This window comes from Podarcis vaucheri (genome assembly GCF_965113315.1).
Source record: "Podarcis vaucheri genome assembly, chromosome: 18".
Lineage (NCBI taxonomy): Eukaryota > Metazoa > Chordata > Lepidosauria > Squamata > Lacertidae > Podarcis > Podarcis vaucheri.
The window spans coordinates 2,380,374-2,401,418 of record NC_138756.1 but is presented as its reverse complement, the minus strand read 5'-3'; the positions used below and the strand labels follow the sequence as shown (position 1 = coordinate 2,401,418).

General features: G+C 48.8%; 1 protein-coding gene across 1 annotated transcript in view; it reads left to right on the top strand.

The window, feature by feature from the left end:
* WDR18 (WD repeat domain 18) overlaps nt 1-21,045 on the top strand; it is a 43,020-nt gene that overhangs the window by 4,579 nt on the left and 17,396 nt on the right. Inside the window, exons 2-7 of the mRNA XM_082206533.1 lie at nt 218-328; nt 13,874-14,007; nt 16,355-16,496; nt 18,663-18,806; nt 20,144-20,208; nt 20,912-21,036. Coding sequence (XP_082062659.1) covers nt 218-328; nt 13,874-14,007; nt 16,355-16,496; nt 18,663-18,806; nt 20,144-20,208; nt 20,912-21,036 — 721 coding nt within the window. The remainder of the gene's footprint in view (nt 1-217; nt 329-13,873; nt 14,008-16,354; nt 16,497-18,662; nt 18,807-20,143; nt 20,209-20,911; nt 21,037-21,045) is intronic.

Below are 21,045 nucleotides of genomic sequence, written 5' to 3'. Positions count from 1 at the left end.
TGGGAGTGAGTTCCACAGTTTAACTATGTGCTGCATTGAAGAAGTACTTTCTTTTATGTGTCCTGAATCTCCCCATGTTTTTATTGTGGTATTAGGGCATGTGTGTTTTTATTGTGGTACACTGCCCAGAGATTGATGTGTGGGGCAGTACAGAAATATTTTAATAAGTGACAAATAAATAATACTCTTTCCCTCCTCTGCCCCTGTTTGTCCCTAGGATCAGCTCCAGCAGAAGATAATCTGCCCAGGCTTGGTGTCTTGCTTGGCCGCAGCGCCCAACGGTCTCTACATCTTGGCAGGCATCGCCGAAAGCATCTACCTCTGGGAGGTAAGGAAGGTGGCAAAAGTGGGTGGGTGATCTCCCTTGGCCACTCGGGGGTGGGGTGGGAGGAACTGATGGCCTTCAGCAGGATTGGAGAACCTCATAAGAACCCAAGGAGAGCCTGTGGAATCGGGCCAATGGCCCATCTGGTCCTGTATCCTGTCCTCACAGTGGCTACCCAGGTGGCAGCAGGAAAACCCACAAGCGGAACCAGGTCACAAAAGCACTCTCCCCTTAGTTCAGATGGCAACCTTGAGCCAGGTTAAGAGCTTTGAGACCTTAAAAGAAGGAAAGTCACTTGATCCAGGGACAGTCCGCATATATACTGGCCTATTCCGAACTCACTTTCTTAATGGTGACTCAGACCATTCATAACGTAGGAGCAGGATGGGGGGCGGGGTGGGGAGCAAAGGCAAGCAGCAACAATTCACTATAACGCTGTTCACCACTCTTGCTCAGGCTGCACAGAAAAAGCATGTGGGTTCCTGAAATTCATTCCGATTGTGCATACAAAATTTAGCGGATAGAATTCTACAGGATAGGGTGTTAGTGTGTGAAAAGGATCTCCAGGCAAACATCTCCAGATGGTGGAGATGTCAGATGCCATCCTGGCACCCATGCATCTTCACTTGGTCGCAAGTGGTCGATATCCAGCTGCAAAATGTGCCTGGTGCCTGGCTTATTTTGGGTTTTAAGTAATGAGTTTTTCCCAACCCTACCTGGGGATGTCAGGGATTGATCCCGGGACCTCCTGCATGCTTGGTCCTTAATGCTTCAGCCCTTGTAGAAGCCACTTCAGTATAGAATCATAGAATGGTAGAGTTGGAAGGGACCCCAGGGGTCATCTAGTCCAGCCCCCTACAGTGCAGGAACCTCAGCTCAAGCATCCATGACAGATGGCCATCCTACCTCTGCTTAAAAACCTCCAGTAGGGAGATCACTTTACAGATACAGAGCCACTAGCAAAGAGGCAGAACACAGCAGTGGGAGATGGGCTTCTGTATTCCCTCCCCCTCAATCCAAACAGCAAACTAGGTGCAGGCAGAGGGCCTTCTTGGTAGTGGAACCCACCCTGTGGAATGACCTCCCATCAGATGTCAAGGAGATGAGTAACTAGATAACCTTTAGAAGGCATCTGAAGGCAGCCCTGTATCGGGAAACTTTTTAACGTGTAGTATTTTATTATGTTTTTGTATATGTTGGATGCCACCTAGAGTAGCTGGGGCATCCCAGTCCAATGGTTGGGGTGCAAATAATAAAATTAATATTATAAGCTGTTCAAGTTTTGCCACGATACCTGAAAGAAAAGATACAGTGGTACCTCGGGTTACATACGCTTCAGGTTACATATGCTTCAGGTTACAGACTCCGCTAACCCAGAAATAGTGCTTCAGTTTAAGAACTTTGCTTCAGGATGAGAACAGAAATCAGGCTCCGGCGGCGTGGCAGCAGCAGGTGGTCCCATTAGCTAAAGTGGTGCTTCAGGTTAAGAACAGTTTCAGGTTAAGAACGGACCTCCGGAACGAATTAAGTACTTAACCCGAGGTACCACTGTATTTGGAAGCATTATTGATGTGCAGAATGAGACCTTGCCACAAGGGGGCAGGAGCTGACTTTGTCTCCTCACCTGTCCATGGTGCTAATCCTGTTTCCTAGGCAAGGAGCAAGGCTGGGAAAGTGAGTTCTTCAATCTGGCCCAAATCAGTTAGCTTTCTTCCTTTTCCTGCTGCTATTTTAAAGATCTCCAGCCAGGTGTCATGCAAGAAGAGACCATCAGGAGGGCCCTTGGGCTGGGTCAGTCCAAGGGAGCGCCCCCCCCCCCCCGTCCAGTGCCAAAAAGATGCCCCAAAGGGAAGCCCACAAGCAGGTCTTGAATGCAGCAGGATCTCTTCCCTCCTGCAAGAAACTGGCGTTCAGAGGCATTTACTACCTCTAACAGCAGACCTAGATGATGATGAATAAATAAATTAGTATACCTCCCTATACCTGCAGGTCTCAGGGTCGTTCGCATTATAAAATCACAATGTAAAATATAGCCGTTGTGGCAAGTGGCCAATGATAGCCACCTCTGTGAGTTTGTCTAATCCTCTTCTAAAGCAGTCGTAGAATCGATGGCCATCACACCCTCTTACAGGAGCGAATTCCACAGTTTAAAAATGCACCGTGCCAAGAAGTCCTTCCTTTTGCCTGAACCTCCCCCCGTGTAATTAATTGTTTTATTTATTTAGAGCAGCTTTAGTCTCCCAGAGCAGCTTGCATACAGTCAAAATGAAACAGTCCTTCCCTACACACTTAACAATCTCAAAGAAAACACGATACACAAGGGGAAAGGGACTGGGAGGGAAGAGGAAAATAGAAACTCGGACACCAGTTTCTAAAGAGTTGTTCCTGTACCGATCAGCTGGCACAGTTCAGGAGCAGGAGGTGCCTGTTGGAGCTGGGCTTCCAGCAAAGCTGGTGCGGGGAGCCCTGCTTCCTATCTTTCCCGCTGAGGCTGCCCCCCAGATGACGGTTGAGGGGAGAGGAGACCCAGTGGAGCTGGCCTGTCATAGCAGATCTGATGCAGGGAGCTCTTCTTCCTACAGTTGCCATTGAAATTATTCAACCCCCATTGCAAATCAGGTTTATTATCAAAATGTACAGACTTTTAGCTGTTTCCATTGAACACATCAAACAAAAGCAATTCAAATAGCTCAACACAATGGATGCTTTGAGTGGTTTCCCCAAATTCAGCTGAAAACGCAACTTATACTGGCTTCTCCAGTCTCTTAATAGTAATAATAAAGAGGCTGAGGGGACATGGAGAGGGGGCCTGATGGAGCTGGCCTGTCACAGCAGAGCCAACAGAGGGAGCTGTGCTTCCAACATTCAGCTTCATCCTACGGCCCCGAGTTCTGGCATTAGGAGAGAGGGAGAAGAAGCGGCAAGTAGCCGCACTAGGTAGAGCACATATAGCCTGAGCAGGTATCTGGCAGCATACCGAGTTCTCCTGGCTGCCCGCCAGCGCTGCTCCCAAAAATACAACCTTCGGGTCCTTATGCTCCACTTAGCTGCAGATTCTTCTCCTTCCTTGCCTCACAACCCAGTATCCTGTCCCTGCCCCAATTTCTTCTGCACGTTTGAGCAAGGTGGTGAGGAGCAGGATGAATATTGCAAAAGATGAGCCTTGTGGAACTGCTGACGGCGTCTCTTTTCCCCCTTAAAACTTTCTCCTTTTGAAGTTGTCCGCAGCAGCCCAAGACGCTTGCTTGCAGCAACCCTTCACCCCGGGGTGAAGGAGGCGAAAGGACACCCAGCCATCAAGCCCAGAAGGTGTCACATTTATGGGGAGGGAAAGTGGTGGGTGGCTTGACAGCAATATTGGCAGCGCTGTAAAATAATTAGATCCGTCTTGGCCAGTTTAAAGCCGTAATGGAATCAAATTTGAGTTTCCTTTTTTGGTGACTTCAAATACATAAGTAGAGCTTGCTTGCTGGATCAGGCCAGTGTCACATCTAGACCAACATCCTGCTCTCACAGTGGCCAAACAGAAGCCTCAGTGGGGAAACCTGCAAGCTGGATGCAAGTGCAAGAGCCCTTTGCCCTCTTGCAGTTTCCAGCAACTGGGATTCAGATGCATTGCTGACTCCCAACTGCAAAGGCAGAGCCATCATGGTTAGTAGCTGCTGATAGCCTTCCCCTCCTCCTTAAATTTGCCGAGTTCAAGTTATAGGCTGGGCGATACCTGGTTTTGAACATCGCTATTCATAACCGGATAATATCACGATAAGGGATGCGGGTGGCGCTGTGGGTTAAACCACAGACTCCCCAGACTTGCCGATCAGAAGGTTGGCGGTTCGAATCCCCGTGACAGGGTGAGCTCCCGTTGCTCAGTCCCTGCTCCTGCCCACCGAGCAGTTCGAAAGCACGTCAAAGTGCAAGTAGATAAATAGGTACCACTCTGGCGGGAAGGTAAACGGCGTTTCTGTGCACTGCTCGGCTTAGTCATGCTGGCCACATGACCCGGAAGCTGTACGCCAGCTCCATTGGCCGATAAAGCAAGATGAGTGCCGCAACCCCAGAGTCGTCCGCGGCTGGACCTAATGGTCAGGGGTCCCTTTACCTCTTTAATATCACGATGTCTGAAATAAGAATGTAGCTATGCAGAGGCACTGGCTGGCTTCACACTTTTCCCTGCATTGAGATTTTTGTATCTCTCTATTACACACACACACACACACACACACACATAGATTCACCATAAATTGCCCGGTCAAAAATGATGAAACCAATATCATGTTATGGACTTCAAAATGGCTTTGGACGACATATTGCCCAGCCCTAACACATCATGATTCGTGATTTATTGCCTGGTCAAAAACTATGAAATTGGTATCATGATATGGACTTCAAAATGGTTTTGGGCAATATGTTGATCTATCGCCCTGCCCTCACCCAAGTTGGTGGTCAGGACTGCTTTCTGTGGGAGGGGATTCCATACTCTGTGCTGCGTGAAGAAGTCGTTTCTTTTATCTTTAGACAAACTTTGCTGGTGGGGGTGTGGACGCAAGGAGTCTGCCTGCCTTCCTCCTCCCACACCCCCAACCTGCTGCTGCACTCCCTTTTTCCTCGTGGCCAGCCGGATGCTTTTGTGCAAGCAGGGCCCAGGGACAGCCAGTGACCCTTCACCTGCTGCTGGCACCCCGGCAACCATGATCTGCGGCCTACCGTCTCTGAAATCTGCCGCGTTCCTCAGAACCGCCTCCGTCAGCAGCCCTTCCGCCCGGCTGCATCAGAGCAGGGAAGCATGGCAGCCCCTTCCTCTTCCACGAGTTGTAGCAAGTCTGGATCAGCTCCTCCTTCCCACCTCTGCCTCCGTCAGCAGAGCCTTTCCACCTGGCTGGCAAGATATCAAAACGCCCCCTGGCTTCTCCAGCCTGGCTAAGACCATCTGCCAGTGAGCCCCTCCCAGAACAGCCTCGCATCAACTGACTCGTCTGCTTGGCGCGTCAATATCGGGAGAGGCTGATAATCAGCCTGGCTAGCACTGACCGCTGTTTATTTTTATATATGCTCCCAGAGTGGCTTTCATACAGTACAGCCGCTGGTGCTTGCAGGCTTACAGTCTACAATGGCACAGCACACAAGGGGAAAGGAATGGGGAGGGAAGAGGAAAATCCAAACTCAGGCACTGGTTCCTGTAACGATCAGCCAGCACAATTCAGGGGCAGGAAGTGCCTGGTGCTTCCTATCTCTCTCCCTCTGAAGTAGTCTAGTGGAACGACTTCCACCCAGGTGACCATTGAGAGGATAGGCAATGGCACGAGGCTTTCTTCCTGAGGAGCTCAAGGGAGCATACCTGGTACTCTGCCTCCTGCCATTTCTTCCTTGTCACAATCCTGGGTTAGTCTGAGGAACGGCAACTGGCTCGCAAGGTCACACTCAGTGAGCTTCAAGGCTGAGTGTGGAAATATTTGCACCCTGGTAGCCTAGGGCGAGCAGCAGTGTCTGTGCAGGTGAGCAATTGGGCAGCTGGAGGGAGGAATAAATAATAATTTTATTACTTACACCCCATCCACTCTAGGCAGCTTCCAGCATGTATAGAAACATTAATAAAATAGATCTCTCAGGCCCTCCTCTTGGTTCCTGAGATGAAGTGCTCATAAGCTCTGTACAGAACTCCTTCCTTGAACTCCCAGGAATCAAATCCTGTGTTTCTGTTTTTCTGTAACCTTATTTTCCAGCCTTATAGTTATTATGCTGTCTATCCGGCTTTGAATTCAAACAGGGGTGCAGAAAAGTTCAGGGCAGACAAGTCACACCAGAAACCCTACCCCATGTCCAGCAACCAATTTGGGGCGGGGCAGTTATCAAAATCCATTTCTTTTAAAGATTTCTGGTGTGCCTTTAAACTCAAACCATCCACAGGGTAGCTTCCTTTATGACACAGACCAGGGTTCAAATTTTTAAAAATCAAAGCAAGTGGAAACAGCAGTCAAAAGGCCAGCATCACATCTGTGTTTAACTTAACCGCATTGCAAGGAATTAAAAACCGAGGATTTGAACCCAGTAACAATACAGAGCTTAAAAGTTTGGCCTCTTAGTTAAAGGCAGCTGGAGATAAATGACTTTCTCAAACCCTGCTTTTGAGAAGCTGCCAGTGGAGGGGGGTCAGACGGGTATCCCTTGGGTGCTGGTTCTGGAAGAGGAGAGCAGCATTGGCATCGCTCCAACCAGATCAGCAGCTCAAGCGATACTCCCAGAGGGCTGATAACTGTCCGCTTATTGTAATGCAAATCATTCAGCGATGCGGCTAATAATACGCCAGGCGGCTGTGGCTTGTGACTTCCTTACAGGTTCACCCAAGCAGCAGCCCCGAGGCTACGAGGCTCCTGTCTCTGTCTTGGTCTTGACGCCTCCTGCCTTGTCACTGTGTCATCAGACAGGAGGATATAGAGGTAGACAACTGGGCTGCAGCCTTGAATACGCGTGCCTGGGAATAACATGCTGGGCACCTGTTTTGCATGCAGAAAGACCCAGGTTCGTTCTCATGGGGCATCTCCAGGTAGCGCTGCAGAAGACTCCCTGCCTGAAGCCCTGCAGAGCCTCTGCCAGTCAGTGTACACAATATTAAGCTAGATAGACGGTTTCATTTCACTTTTTGTATACCGCTTTTCTGTACACAGGGCGGTTTATGAGCTGAAGGGACAACAAAATAGACAGCAAAGATCACACAGATTCTAATAAGAATCTGATCCAAGACAAAAAGAAGTCATAATAAACATCTTCTGTCAAATAAAGCAATATTCAGTATTCCATTAGTATTTAATAGTAAGCAGTAAAATTAAATATCAAATAATCATAGCATCGTAGGGACTCGTCATTAGTCCAGCCCCCTGCAATGCAGAAATACGCAGCTGTCCCATACAGGGATCGAAACTGCAACCTTGGTGCTATCATAACCAATTGAACTATCTAGGCTTTAAGGAGTTTGCAATAAAGAATTACTCAACTATAATCAATATACTGGTAAATAATGGCAAGTCACAATGCATAAAACAAAACAAAACATACAAAGCCATGTAAATGATCAAATTGAAAAACAAGGACACACAATGTATAAAATTGGTTTAAATCTAGGAACTCCTCTCTTCCCGGATGCTTCTACTGTTCTCAAAGTCATGTTCTGGGAAAGGCTCCCAGGGCTGGAGGGTGGGTCAAGGCAGGTGGAAAAGCCATTGCCTGGTGGCCAACACCAAAGTCTCTCTTCCCTTGCAGCCTGACTCAGCATTAGGCAGCTTCCTAGGTTTCCTGTTTAAATCAGTCCTTTGAATGTCAGTCTAGTCATGAGGACTAGAATCATTTAACATTTTGCTGCTTCCTGCCTTTGTGCCTAGATTAGCTGTTGAGCATCTCCAGGTAGGGCTTGGAATATCATACACACAAGCCCCAGCCTGAAACCCCAGAGATTCATTGTAGACGTCCTAAGCATGAAGGTCTGACGATGTACCGTATTTTTCGCTCTATAGGATGCACTTTTTCCCCTCCAAAAATTAAGGGGAAATGTGTGTGCGTCCTCTGGAGCGAATGCAGGCTCCTTTGCTTCAGCAATAGCAACGCGAAGCCTCCGAAGCGCAGAGGGAGCGCTCCCTCCCCGCTCCGGAGGCTTCGCGTTGCTTTCACTGAAGCCTGGAGAGCAAGAGTGCACACCGACCAGGCTTCAGGGATAGCCACCTGAAGCCTTCGGAGCGCAGCACAAGTTCCTGCTGCGCTCCGCAGGCTTTGGGTTCCTTTTGCTGAAGCCGGGAGAGCAAGATTTTTTTTCTTGATTTCCCCCTCTAAAAACTAGGTGCGCCTTATGGTCCAGTGTGCCTTATGGAGCGAAAAATACGGTAATTTGGTATAGCTTTGTGGGTTCCTATCGAAATCAGAACAATGAGGGCCAGAATCCTATTGTTTCAAAAGTCAGGTGCCACCCCCACCCGCTGTAAGACTCTGGGAGTTCCAGGCACCCACCCAGGGTCTGTGGTCCTTTGGAGAATTGAGACATGGCAGAGACTGACGTAGCTTTAAGAAATATGGTTTATTCCCCTATTTACACCTTCAGTCTGCCTGGAGGGAGTCCCGATCTTACAGCACGGTCATTTCAAGAGGGGCTTTTGCAGCCCTGGACTCCAAGGCATCTCTCCCAGCCAGCCTTCAGCCAGCCTGCCCAAGATGGATCCCATCCTTCTCTCCCTTTCTTCTTCCCAGCACACCTTGCTTAAAACGCCTCTCTTTTCCTGTCACTTCACACCCAGTTACCCTGCAGCCTTCCAGACCCCAAGTCTCAGGGCAAGGAGGGAGGACAGTTATCCTCAATGGCCCTCTATTGTTCCCACGTGGCCCTAGCTTGGCCAGGTCCTTTTGCGTAGGCTAGTCCAGGAATTCCTCTGCAGCTTGTATTTCTCCCTCCACATCCCAAATAATAAAAACCCTACCACTTACTAATTTCTAATTTGAGTCTGAAGGGCAGCAGTTGAAGAAGGAGCAAAAAGGGTTTTCTTGTGTGTGTGTGTTTCTTTGTGGCTGGTTAGCTGTTTTCCCTGTGTAAAGGTCAGAGGGGGCAGGGTTTCTGTTGAGGCAGGGGATTAGCTGTGGGAGGAGCTTATCAGAGTCTGAAGGGCAGCGGCGCGCGCCTAGCGGCGCGCGCAGTTATACCCATCTTTTAGATTTAGGGGAGCTAGTCTGAAACGTTTGTTGGGGGAGACCTAGGTTTTTTTGTGGGGGGGGGGAAGTTATTTGTCCTGTCCTCAAGCTTTTTATGATGGAGGACCTCTGTAGCCACCCCCAACGACAAGATCTCAAGATGGAAGGGGAGGGAACAGCTGCAGTCGCCTGTGATTCCTGCGCAATGTTTGCCATCTTGCCAAAGGTTGCAGGCAGCTTTACCTGCAGCAATTGCATGTTGATTGCCCTCTTAAAAGACAAAGTCCAGCAACTGGAGGAACGTGTAGCTACGCTCCAAAGAATTAGAGAGCTGGAGCTCTTCTTGGAAGCAACAGAGCACACCGTCTCCACCAAGGAGGAGACAGGGGACTCCCCTGAGAAGGAGGCTAGTTCACCAACACAGGAGCCAGATATATGGAGAAACGTGACTCAAAGAAGTAGGAGGCCCAGGGTTCACTCTGATTGTTTAGAAATACACAATCGCTTTGAGGTCCTCTCCCCTAGCATGGAAGACGAAGAGCAGACTCCATTTGAGGATCTCTCCCTCATTACAGTCGATCAGGTATATGAAGACGAGCAGCAAAGTCAGTCCTCAGGGAATGTGCAGGCGACCTTGGAACGGACAGCTCACGGAAGAACCCCGACCAAACCCAAAAGGAGGCGTGTAGTGGTGATAGGGGATTCCCTACTGAGGGGAACAGAAGCAGTGATCTGTGGGCCTGACAAGATGTCTCGGGAAGTGTGCTGTCTCCCCGGGGCTAAGATCCAAGATGTAACTGAACGACTGCAAGGAATCATAAAACCCACTGACGAATACCCCTTCCTCTTGGTTCATGTGGGAACCAATGACACTGCAAGCAATAGCCTCCAGAAGATCAAAAGAGACTACGAGGCTCTCGGCAGGAAATTGAAGCAACTAAATGCGCAAATTGTCATCTCGTCTGTCCTCCCAGTTGAACGACGTGGCCCAGGGAGAGAGGGGGAAATAGTGGAAGTGAACAGCTGGCTTCGCAAATGGTGTAAACAGGAACGGTTTGGATTCTTAGATCACGGACTGCAGTTTCTTGAAGATGGACTTCTGGCAAGTGATGGGCTGCACCTCACAACGGTTGGGAGAAATGTTTTTGCCAAAAATCTCAGAAACCTCATCAGGAGGGCTTTAAACTGACTAATGTGGGGGAGGGAGACAGTGCTCCTGAAGGTAGGAGTCTATCAATTAATGAAGATGATCATCCAAATGTCATAGACCAAATGGAGCAAACAGCACGCGGACCTAGTGGAGGGAGGAAAAAATCCTTAAATAAGAGACACGGGGGAATGATTAATGGACTTCAATGTCTGTACACTAATGCGCAAAGCATGGGAAATAAACAAGGTGAGCTTGAGCTCTTGGTACAGCAAACTAAATATGACATAATAGGCATCACTGAAACCTGGTGGGATAAGTCCCACGATTGGAATGTAATAATGGAGGGATACAATCTATTTCAGAGAAACAGACCAGACAAGAAAGGAGGAGGAGTGGCGTTATATGTCAGGGGTGTGTATACCTGTGAAGAGATCCAAGATTTAGAACCTCAAAGCCAAAGTGAGAGCATTTGGGTCAAAATTAAGGGAGAGAAGAATAACAGAGACCTCATTGTGGGAGTTTACTATAGATCCCCAAGCCAAACGGAGGACATAGATGATGCCTTCCTGGAACAGATGGCCAAGCATGCAAAAGGAAGGGAGATAGTAGTAATGGGGGACTTCAATTACCCGGATATTTGTTGGACGTCAAACTCAGCCAAGAGCATAAGGTCAAACAGATTCCTCACTGGCCTTGCAGACAACTTCATTGTCCAGAAAGTGGGAGAAGCAACAAGAGGAACAGCCATTTTAGACCTGGTCCTAACCAATGTTGATGACCTGGTTAGTGGGGTAGATGTGGAAGGATCATTAGGCGCGAGTGATCATGCTCTTCTGAAGTTTACTATACAGCGGACAGTAGCAGCCAAGCATACTAGGACTCAATTTCTTGACTTTAAGAAAGCCGACTTCATAAAACTTAGGGAAGTGCTGGGTGAGATCCCATGGACAGTAATACTAAAAGGAAAGGGAGTTCATGATGGCTGGGAGTTTGTTAAGAGGGAGATAGTAAAAGCACAACTTCAGGCAATACCAATGAGACGGAAACATGGAAGGTGCCTAAAGAAGCCAGGGTGGCTATCTAAAGAACTTTTAACTGAGTTAAGATTAAAAAAGGATGTGTACAAAAAATGGAAAAGGGGGGAAACCACCAAAGAGGAATTCAAACAAATAGCCAGCACGTGTAGACACAAAGTCAGAAAAGCTAAAGCACAGAATGAACTCAGGCTTGCTAGAGAGGTTAAAAGCAACAAAAAAGGCTTTTATGGGTATGTTCGTAGCAAAAGGAAGAACAAAGAAACAGTGGGGTCACTCAGAGGAGAAGATGGTGAAATGCAAACAGGGGACACAGAAAGGGCTGAACTCCTCAATGCCTTCTTTGCCTCAGTCTTCTCCGATAAAGAAGACAATGCCCGACCTGAAGAATTTGAAGCAAATGATTCAGCAAAGGAAACACAGCCCAGAATAACTAAGGAGATAGTACAAGAATATTTGGCTAGATTAGATGTATTCAAGTCTCCAGGGCCAGATGAACTGCATCCAAGAGTATTAAAAGAACTGGCAGATGTGATCTCAGAACCACTGGCAGTCATCTTTGAGAATTCCTGGAGAACAGGCGAAGTCCCGGCAGACTGGAGGAGGGCAAATGTTGTTCCTATTTTCAAAAAGGGGGAAAGAGAGGACCCAAATAATTACCGCCCAGTCAGTCTGACATCAATAGCAGGGAAGATTCTGGAGCAGATCATTAAGCAAACAGTCTGTGAGCACCTAGAAAGGAATGCTGTGATCACCAATAGTCAGCATGGATTTCTGAAAAATAAGTCATGTCAGACTAACCTGATCTCGTTTTTTGACAGAATTACAAGCCTGGTAGATGAAGGGAACGCAGTGGATGTAGCCTACCTTGATTTCAGCAAAGCATTTGACAAGGTGCCCCATGATATTCTTGTAAAGAAGCTGGTAAAATGCGGTCTTGACTATGCTACCACTCAGTGGATTTGTAACTGGCTGACTGACCGAACCCAAAGGGTGCTCATCAATGGTTCCTCTTCATCCTGGAGAAGAGTGACTAGTGGGGTGCCACAGGGTTCTGTCTTGGGCCCGGTCTTATTCAACATCTTTATCAACGACTTGGATGATGGACTCAAGGGCATCCTGATCAAATTTGCAGATGACACCAAACTGGGAGGGGTGGCTAACACCCCAGAGGACAGGATCACACTTCAAAACGACCTTGACAGATTAGAGAACTGGGCAAAAACAAACAAGATGAATTTTAACAGGGAGAAATGTAAAGTATTGCACTTGGGCAAAAAAAATGAGAGGCACAAATACAAGATGGGTGACACCTGGCTTGAGAGCAGTACATGTGAAAAGGATCTAGGAGTCTTGGTTGACCACAAACTTGACATGAGCCAACAGTGTGACGCGGCAGCTAAAAAAGCCAATGCAATTCTGGGCTGCATCAATAGGAGTATAGCATCTAGATCAAGGGAAGTAATAGTGCCACTGTATTCTGCTCTGGTCAGACCACACCTGGAGTACTGTGTCCAGTTCTGGGCACCACAATTCAAGAAGGACACTGACAAACTGGAACGTGTCCAGAAGAGGGCAACCAAAATGGTCAAAGGCCTGGAAACGATGCCTTATGAGGAACGGCTAAGGGAGCTGGGCATGTTTAGCCTGGAGAAGAGGAGGTTAAGGGGTGATATGATAGCCATGTTCAAATATATAAAAGGATGTCACATAGAGGAGGGAGAAAGGTTGTTTTCTGCTGCTCCAGAGAAGCGGACACGGAGCAATGGATCCAAACTACAAGAAAGAAGATTCCACCTAAACATTAGGAAGAACTTCCTGACAGTAAGAGCTGTTGGACAGTGGAATTTGCTGCCAAGGAGTGTGGTGGAGTCTCCTACTTTGGAGGTCTTTAAGCAGAGGCTTGACAACCATATGTCAGGAGTGCTCTGATGGTGTTTCCTGCTTGGCAGGGGGTTGGACTCGATGGCCCTTGTGGTCTCTTCCAACTCTATGATTCTATGACTTTAAGTCAGCAGAGGTGTGACTGCTTTGCATGCAGAAGGTCCCAGGGTCTTTCCCTGCTGGGCTGTGAAAGACCCCTGAGTCTGAAACCCTGGAGAACCGCTGCCAGCCAGTGCTGACAGTACCAGCCAGGTGGACCAGCGTCTGATTCTCTGAAAAGCCCGTTTCCTGCGTTCCTGTGAAATGAGCCTTCGCACGGACCAGAGTCTTGCATTCCTTTTAGAGGAAGGGGCACAGCTCAGCGCCAGAGTACCTGCTCTTCCCATTCAGAAGCTCCCAGGCTTAATCCTTGATGCTGGAATATCCCCCCACCTGCAACCCTGGAGAGGCATTTTGAATCACTGTCGATCAGGATTTCCCAAACTCTGGTCTCCAGCTGTTTTTGGACTACAACTCCCATCATCCCGAGCTAGCAGGACCAGTGGTGAGGGATGATGGAAATTATAGTCAAAAAAACAGCTGGAAACCCAGCTTTGGGAAACTCTGCTAGTCCTGAGCTTGCAGGTGGTTTTGTTAGGGAAATATTGGGGTACAGTATCTATCTGGTGTCAGAAGTGGGTATTAGGTGTTGAACTCTGATATTTCATCTACAGTCTCCCTTGGTAAATCAGGTCCAGGGTGTCATTTGATTCCTAATCTCTCCTGATTTTCTCTTCTCTTCCCCACCTCCCAAATACGTTGGGGTCGCTCCCGCAGGTGTCTAGTGGTAACCTGCTTGCCATTCTGAACCGACACTACCAGGATCTTTCCTGCGTGGCCTTCACAGACGACAGCAGCCACTTCCTCTCCGGAGCGAAGGACAGCCTTGTGATAGTGTGGAACCTGTACAGGTAAGAGATGGACAAGCTGGAAGGTGTGCCGAGGAGGGCGACTGAGATGATCCTGAGTCTGGAAGCAAAGCCTGATGAGGAACTGTTGAAGGAGCTTGGTATGTTTAGCCTGGGAAGGAGGCAAGTGAGAGACCATAGAATGGTGGAGTTGGAAGGAACCCCAAGGGTCATCTAGTCCAACCCCCTGCAGTGCAGGAATCTCAGCTGAAACATCCATGACAGATGGCCCTCCAACCTTTGCTTTAAAACCTCCAAGGAAGGAGAGTCCACAACCTCCCGAGGGAGACCGTTCCACTGTCGAACAGCTCTTAGTGTCATAAAGTTCTTCCTGATGTTGAGTCAGAATTTCCTTTCTTGCAACCTGAAGCCATGGGTTCGAGTCTTACCTTCCAGAGCAGGAGAAAACAAGCTTGTTCCCTCTTCCACGGGACAGCCTTTGCTTGAGATATTGGAAGATGGCTCTTCCGTCTGCTCTCAGTCCCCTCTTTTCCGGGCTCAGCATTCTCAGTTCCTTCAACTGTTCCTCCTAAGGCTGTGGGGGTCTGATACAATAGCCATTTTCCTAGTCTACGATTCTATGATCCATCTAGCTCAGTGTTGCATACACAAACTGGCAGCAGCTCTCCAAGGTTGCTTTCCTTCTCCTTTTATATCCCTTCTAACCTAGAGGTTGGACCAGTTGACCCTTGGGCTCCCTCCCCGCTCTGTGATTCTAAGAGGCAAAAGTCTTTGACAACCTTGCTTGTTCCGTTTGCAGAGGTTTCCTATTCTGCAACCTTTTGGCTCACTCGTGTCTGTCTCTGGCTGAGTCTCTTCTTAAAACGGAGGCTCGTTTTCCGGAGCTTCCCACCATGGCTGGCTTTGACGCAGCCACAGAGGTGCAGCTCTTGCAGAGGCACGGCAGGCAGTTTCTGGGGCAGGGTTATGGGATGATGGCGGTCGAGCCCGTCGCACATACCAGTGGTTGATCAGAAGGAGGCAAGGGTGGAACAGCAACTCGTGCAGGGACCCTGTGGGCAGCCTCCTCCTCCTGAAACAATTTAGGTTTTTTAGCACAGGAGCTGCCAGGATGCCAAGCCTTCTTCTATTTGCCTCCCATTGCAGGCAGGCACACAATTCCCATTAACCAGGCTGCTTTGGGCCCCCTTGACAGAAATAATGGCACGATGGAAGCCTCTGCCTCGCCTCCCCCCCTCCCCAAACTTTGCACGCTGTGCCAGCGTTGTTTGCTGGCACCCTCCCCACCGAAGCAGCAGTTGGCATGGAGATGCCAGCACGTCCCTGACCCCCTGGGCCAGCAGAGCTTTTGACAGGCGGCATCTCTTCCTTAATTGCTTTGGCTATCGAGGCCGCAAGGACAGCCAGCCGGAGGGGAGGCTCCCATGGTTGGATCCTGCAGCCGCTGTTCCCAGCCTCCTTTGCTCTCCACTGTTTGTCGACTGTCATCCAACAGAGGGTTGGATGTCATCCCATGGCAGAGGGTTCTCTGAGGACAGAGTGCCCCCCCCCCCGATCTCACAGCCCTTAACCTCTTCAGTTTCAGGAGCTATAAAACATCATCATGTTGGGGAAGGGGTCACGTTGTCTTCCAGGCAGCACTCTGGGGGCCGGAGGCGAAAGTGGGTGGGGCAGCGGCGAAAAGAAAGAAAGAAAAAGTGGATGTGAATGAAAAAGGAAAAATATACATTACCATACCTTAATATACAGCTGTGTATATTCTTATTATCCTAATGCACGCTTAATTGTCAAAAACCTAATAGATTCTGTGCAAGCTACTTCCAAATATCATTGTATTTATGCAAAGAAAGTCTGCGTCTATAAGCTGTTCTTATGTTGTCAAGTCATTGATTAGGGGGAATCATACCTCCATTATTCCAATTCATTAGTATCAATTTCTTGGCCAACATTAGGGCACATAGAATCCGTTTTCGCTGTCCTGTTGTCAGTTTCCATACAATGGGTTCAAGAGCATATTCACCTCTGAAAATCTTGAGTTTTTCCGTATGGCGTTGTTTATATAGTCCAGCACTTTCTCCCAAAACTTTGTAAGTGTGCGACATAGCAGAAGCATATGTTTCAAAGAAGCATTGTCCGTATTACATCTCCAACAAAGAGATACGTTAGATATGCAAACGTCAGGGAGTCCAGACTATAAGAAAATCAACACTGTCTCCCGTGAAAAGCTTGAGGAGAGCCAACTCCAGACACTCCATTGCTTTTATTTGGGCAAATGCATTCGGAACTGAGCCACGTTCCCTCACACCCGCCACGTGCATTTCCTGTGACCCCCGCTTTCCTTTCCCCGCTTGCTGTGTGCTGAGGCCTCTTCCTTCCCCCCTTTCCCCAGTGTGCTGCAGGCCGAGAACGCCCAGAGCCCAGAGCCCCGCCATGTGTGGTCGAGACACAGCCTTCCCATCACGGACCTCTGCTGCGGCATGGGCGGCCCCATGGCCCGTGCCGCCACAGCCTCCCTAGATCAGACGGCCAAGGTAAGGACGGCCGGCAGGCCAGGGGAGTGGAGTGCCGCTCCTCAGGTAACAGGGACTGGCTGCACGGGGAGGAGTGGTGGGAGGTGCCAGCCAGGGAACCCCCAAGGGAAATCCTGGAGGAGGAAAGCTCAGGGATTGGTGGTGGGACACCGAGGAGGGGGAAGATTAGGGAGGTGGTGTTGGATCCTGAAGGGGCAACAGGGTTTGGTGAGCAGGAGGAGTCTGTGACAGGGAGCAGTTCAGACTCCCGGCTGCAGCAGAGGAGGGGAGTCAAGAGGCTGCAGAAGAACCAGGAGTCTGCCTCTCTGACTGCAACAAGCTCTCTCCACGAACACGCAGAATAATGAGGAGGGCAAAACAGAGGCCAGAGGTGTGCAGACACAGCTTGAGACTGCTTGGGAAACATCTGGGAAAGGAGGAGCCTTAAGGTGCAAGGCAGGGACCTTCCGTCCTGGCAACAGCTCCATAGGGGCAAGACCACCTGGGAAGGGTTGCTAAGTTGTAGGCCATTTCCTTGAATAAAGAGTTAACTTCACTGACCACGGAGCCCTGCGCCTTTCATGCTGACCTGCATCTGACTCCAGCCCTGACAGCAGGGCAGAAGCGTTGCAAGGAAGCCCTGCAGCAGCTGGATCAAGCCCCTCTAGTCCAGCGTCCTTCCCCCACAGTGGCCAGCCAGATGGCCCAGTGGGAAGCCCCAATGTTAGAAATTAGCCAGGTGCGTTTTGTGACTTGCATGGGTCCAATTGCAACCCCATGGAGATCTCTGGATGCCAGATTGGCAACTGACATCTCCATCTGGCTGGCCTCTCCAGCAGGTCAGCAGAAGAGCTTATTTAAAGCATTTATCTCCCGCTTTTTCATCCAAGGAGTCCATTGTTCACCACCACCCCTTCTCAGTTAACCCCTGCAACAACCCTGTGAGGTAGGTTAAGAGGCTGTGACTGACTCACAAGGTCATCCAGGGAGCTCCATGACTGGGGATTTGAACCCTGATCTCCCAGGTCCTAATCCAACACCCTTAACCACTACTGACTCTCTAATTGGGCGTTAAACTCCCACCTCCAAATTGATTCAGGGCAGGCTGTGGGGCAGGTGGTTCTCAGGTGGTGGGGTGCTGTACACAGCCTCATACATACACACAAACATGCACACGGCTACATTTTGTACAGATGCAAACAGGAGCAGCAAGAAAATGTAGTATGGAGCGCTTGGCATTCTTCTGTTTTCCGGGAGTTTTTCTATAAAGATTTGTGTGTGCGTGTGTGTGTATATGTCTTCGAACATATTCCTCCAAGACTGCTGACACCTCCCTCTTGTGCGTTTTGCCTGCATCAGCTATAATAATTCATATACCGGCGACATCATTCTTTGCTACACATCTCTTGTGGCCTGAACATTATTCAGCCAAGTCAGCCCAAAAGTTCACGGCGACGGCCGTCAGTGGCCCTGTGACAGCCATAGCCTCTCAGCCTCGCTGGTTTGTTGTGGGGATTATATGAGGAACGGGAGAACCAGGCACGGTGCCACCTTGGCATCCTTGGAGAGAGAGGAGGGATAGAATGGCAGCAAATAAATAACAGATTCCTTTAAAATTAAACATACTGGGGAGCACGGGAAGGAGAGGGCAGGAGGGGTTTGATCCTGCGGGGGACCCCTGCAGCTTCCCTTCCTGCCTGACACCTGCCCCTCCTTCTCAGAAAGATGGGAGTTGGAGCCCAGCAACGTTTGCGGGGGCCACAGATCTTCTCCATCCCTGATCTGAGGAGAGGCGTTCCCCTCTCTCAGGAGGGAATGCCTCTTCGAGATAGAGGCTTCCCGCCATCTGTCATAGGGTCAGGAAGGATGGGACAACAAATGTTATCCCGTCCCCTGGTTTTATCTCATGTTTAATTGCAAGAGTTTGCCCATCCATTCCCAAGCCCCTCTGCTGTGTTCCACTGCCGTTCTGTCTTGAGCTGCGGGGATTCCTGGCCCATCTTTGTACACCCTTGGCTGATTGGTCCTAAATAAATCCATAGAATTGTAGAGTTGGAAGGGGCCACAAGTGTCATCTAGTCCACCCTCCTGCCCAACGTGGGGCTCGAACCCACGACACTGAGATTAAGGGGTCTCGTACTGTACCAGTTGAGCTATCTGTATGCTTCCTCTTCTCCTCTCTTCCAGCTTTGGGAGATCTCCTCTGGCGACCTCCTCCTCTCCGTCGTCTTCGACGTGGGCATCCTGTCGGTGACCCTCGACCTCACGGAATACCACATGTTCTGTGGTGGCATGGACGGCTCCATCTTCCAGGTCGACCTCTGCGCCTGGGTAGGTCCGATTCCACACATGGCATTTTACGCATTGTGACTTTGCAGTTATTTTTATTGATTGTAGTTTAGTAATTATTTATTGTAACTGTTAAGAGCAAATTTCTGTTTAATAATTATTTGCTGATGTTTTGCGTGTTAATGTTATTGTGCACTATTTATTATATTCTAATACATTACTGAATGTTACTTTATTCAAAATAAGTCGTCCCGTTTTAAAGTTATGTTTTATTACAACTTTCTGTATTGGATCAGATTAATATGAGGTGTGTTTTTTTTTTTGTGTGTGTGTGTGTGTGTGGTTTTTTTGTTGTTGCTATAGACTGCCTTGTGCACTGTAATATGGAAAGGTGGTATACAAATTAAAAGTTAAATGTAGCACTTAACAAAGGAACCCGCCTGCCTTACATACAAACATACAAAGCATGTATGTTCTGTGTTGCTTCATACTGTCAACACTGACTGGCAGCAGCTCTCTGGGGCAGGCAGGTGTTTCTCCCAGCCCTACCTTGAAGTGCCAATGAGCTACATGGGAAGTCAGGGGTCGGGCAGGTTAAGACACCCCGGGGCCTAAGAGATTTTGTTTGTATTATATTATTTATTTTTAACAAGTACAAAATTACAAGCGCACTGAGTAAGATAAGACACACAAAAAAGAGAAGAAACAAATAGTACCAATGTAGAAAACAAAACGGGGGGAAATATTGTGTACATTACCCCCCAAAAAAGGCAGGGAAATTTTGATACTGTAGTTAATTAGACCTTAATCTAACAGGCATTTATAAAAATGAATTCCAAATATCGTTGAATTTGTCCATGGCAAGTCTACGTTTGTACACAACTTGTTTATGTGTAGCAAAGTTGTACATACCTTCAATCATTAAAGTGAGCTGCATTGTTATTTTTCCAGTTCATCAGTACCAGTCTTTTTGCCGTAGTAGAGTGCGGAGAGTCCACTCAATAGTGTTTTTAGTGATGTTCAGTGATTGACAGGTGGGTGGGTCTGCCCACCTGTCAGTCACTGAACATCACTAAAAAACACTTGACTAATGTGTGTGGGGGGGAGAGATTTGCCACCTCTGGAGCAGACAAATCTGGGCTGTATGCAGTGCTATTTTTCGACAAAAAGAGGAGCTGGATCTGACCACCATCGCCTCCCTTGTTCTCTTTGAATGGCCATGGCGTCCACCTGAGGGGCCCAGAACTGAGTTCCTGGCTGTGTGAACCAGCAGCCCTACCCAAGTACCTAAGGCAGCTTCCTGGTTCCCACCTACCCACTTTTCCTGGCAATGCTTCAAAATATAGTTTGTAACTTCCCCCTCATTTTCTTTCTTTCAGCCCGTGCAAAGGGAGAGGGGCTTCCAGACAGAAAGAGAGTCTGCTAAGATCTTCAAAGGACATCGGTGAGTGCTGCGGCAAAGGTGGGGTACAGCAACAAAGGGACGTGGTTTTTTTGGTGGTTTTTGGTTTGATTGGATTACCCTCTGGGTCCCTTCCAAATCCACAATTCATTCATTTTATCGGATGGGCGGAATTCCAGCCAGGCCACAGCACTCAGGAGAAGGTGCACGAGATACACAGGTCTGAGGGCTGCCCGTCCCAACATAGACCTTAGATTCTAAGGGGCTTTGGCGGGGAGGGGCCAGAAGAGGAGGTTAAGGGGTGATATGATAGCCATGTTCAAATATATAAAAGGATGTCACATAGAGGAGGGAGAAAGGTTGTTTTCTGCTGCTCCAGAGAAGTGGACACGGAGCAATGGATCCAAACTACAAGAAAGAAGATTCCACCTAAACATTAGGAAGAACTTCCTGACAGTAAGAGCTGTTTGACAGTGGAATTTGCTGCCAAGGAGTGTGGTGGAGTCTCCTACTTTGGAGGTCTTTAAGCAGAGGCTTGACAACCATATGTCAGGAGTGCTCTGATGGTGTTTCCTGCTTGGCAGGGGGTTGGACTCGATGGCCCTTGTGGTCTCTTCCAACTCTATGATTCTATGATTTGGGTTGTGGGCGCACCCTGTAGCATGCTCAGCCCCTTTCTCTATCAACGGGGATGACTTCAGTTACGCTCAAGACACAACCTGGAGGCCCTTTTTCTTCCCTCCAGGAACCAGGTGACGTGTCTCTCTGTCTCCACCGACGGAAGCCTGCTCCTGTCCGGCTCGCATGACGAAACCGTCCGGCTGTGGGACATCCAGAGCAAGCAGTGTCTGCGCACGGTGAATTACAAAGGTACGCAAG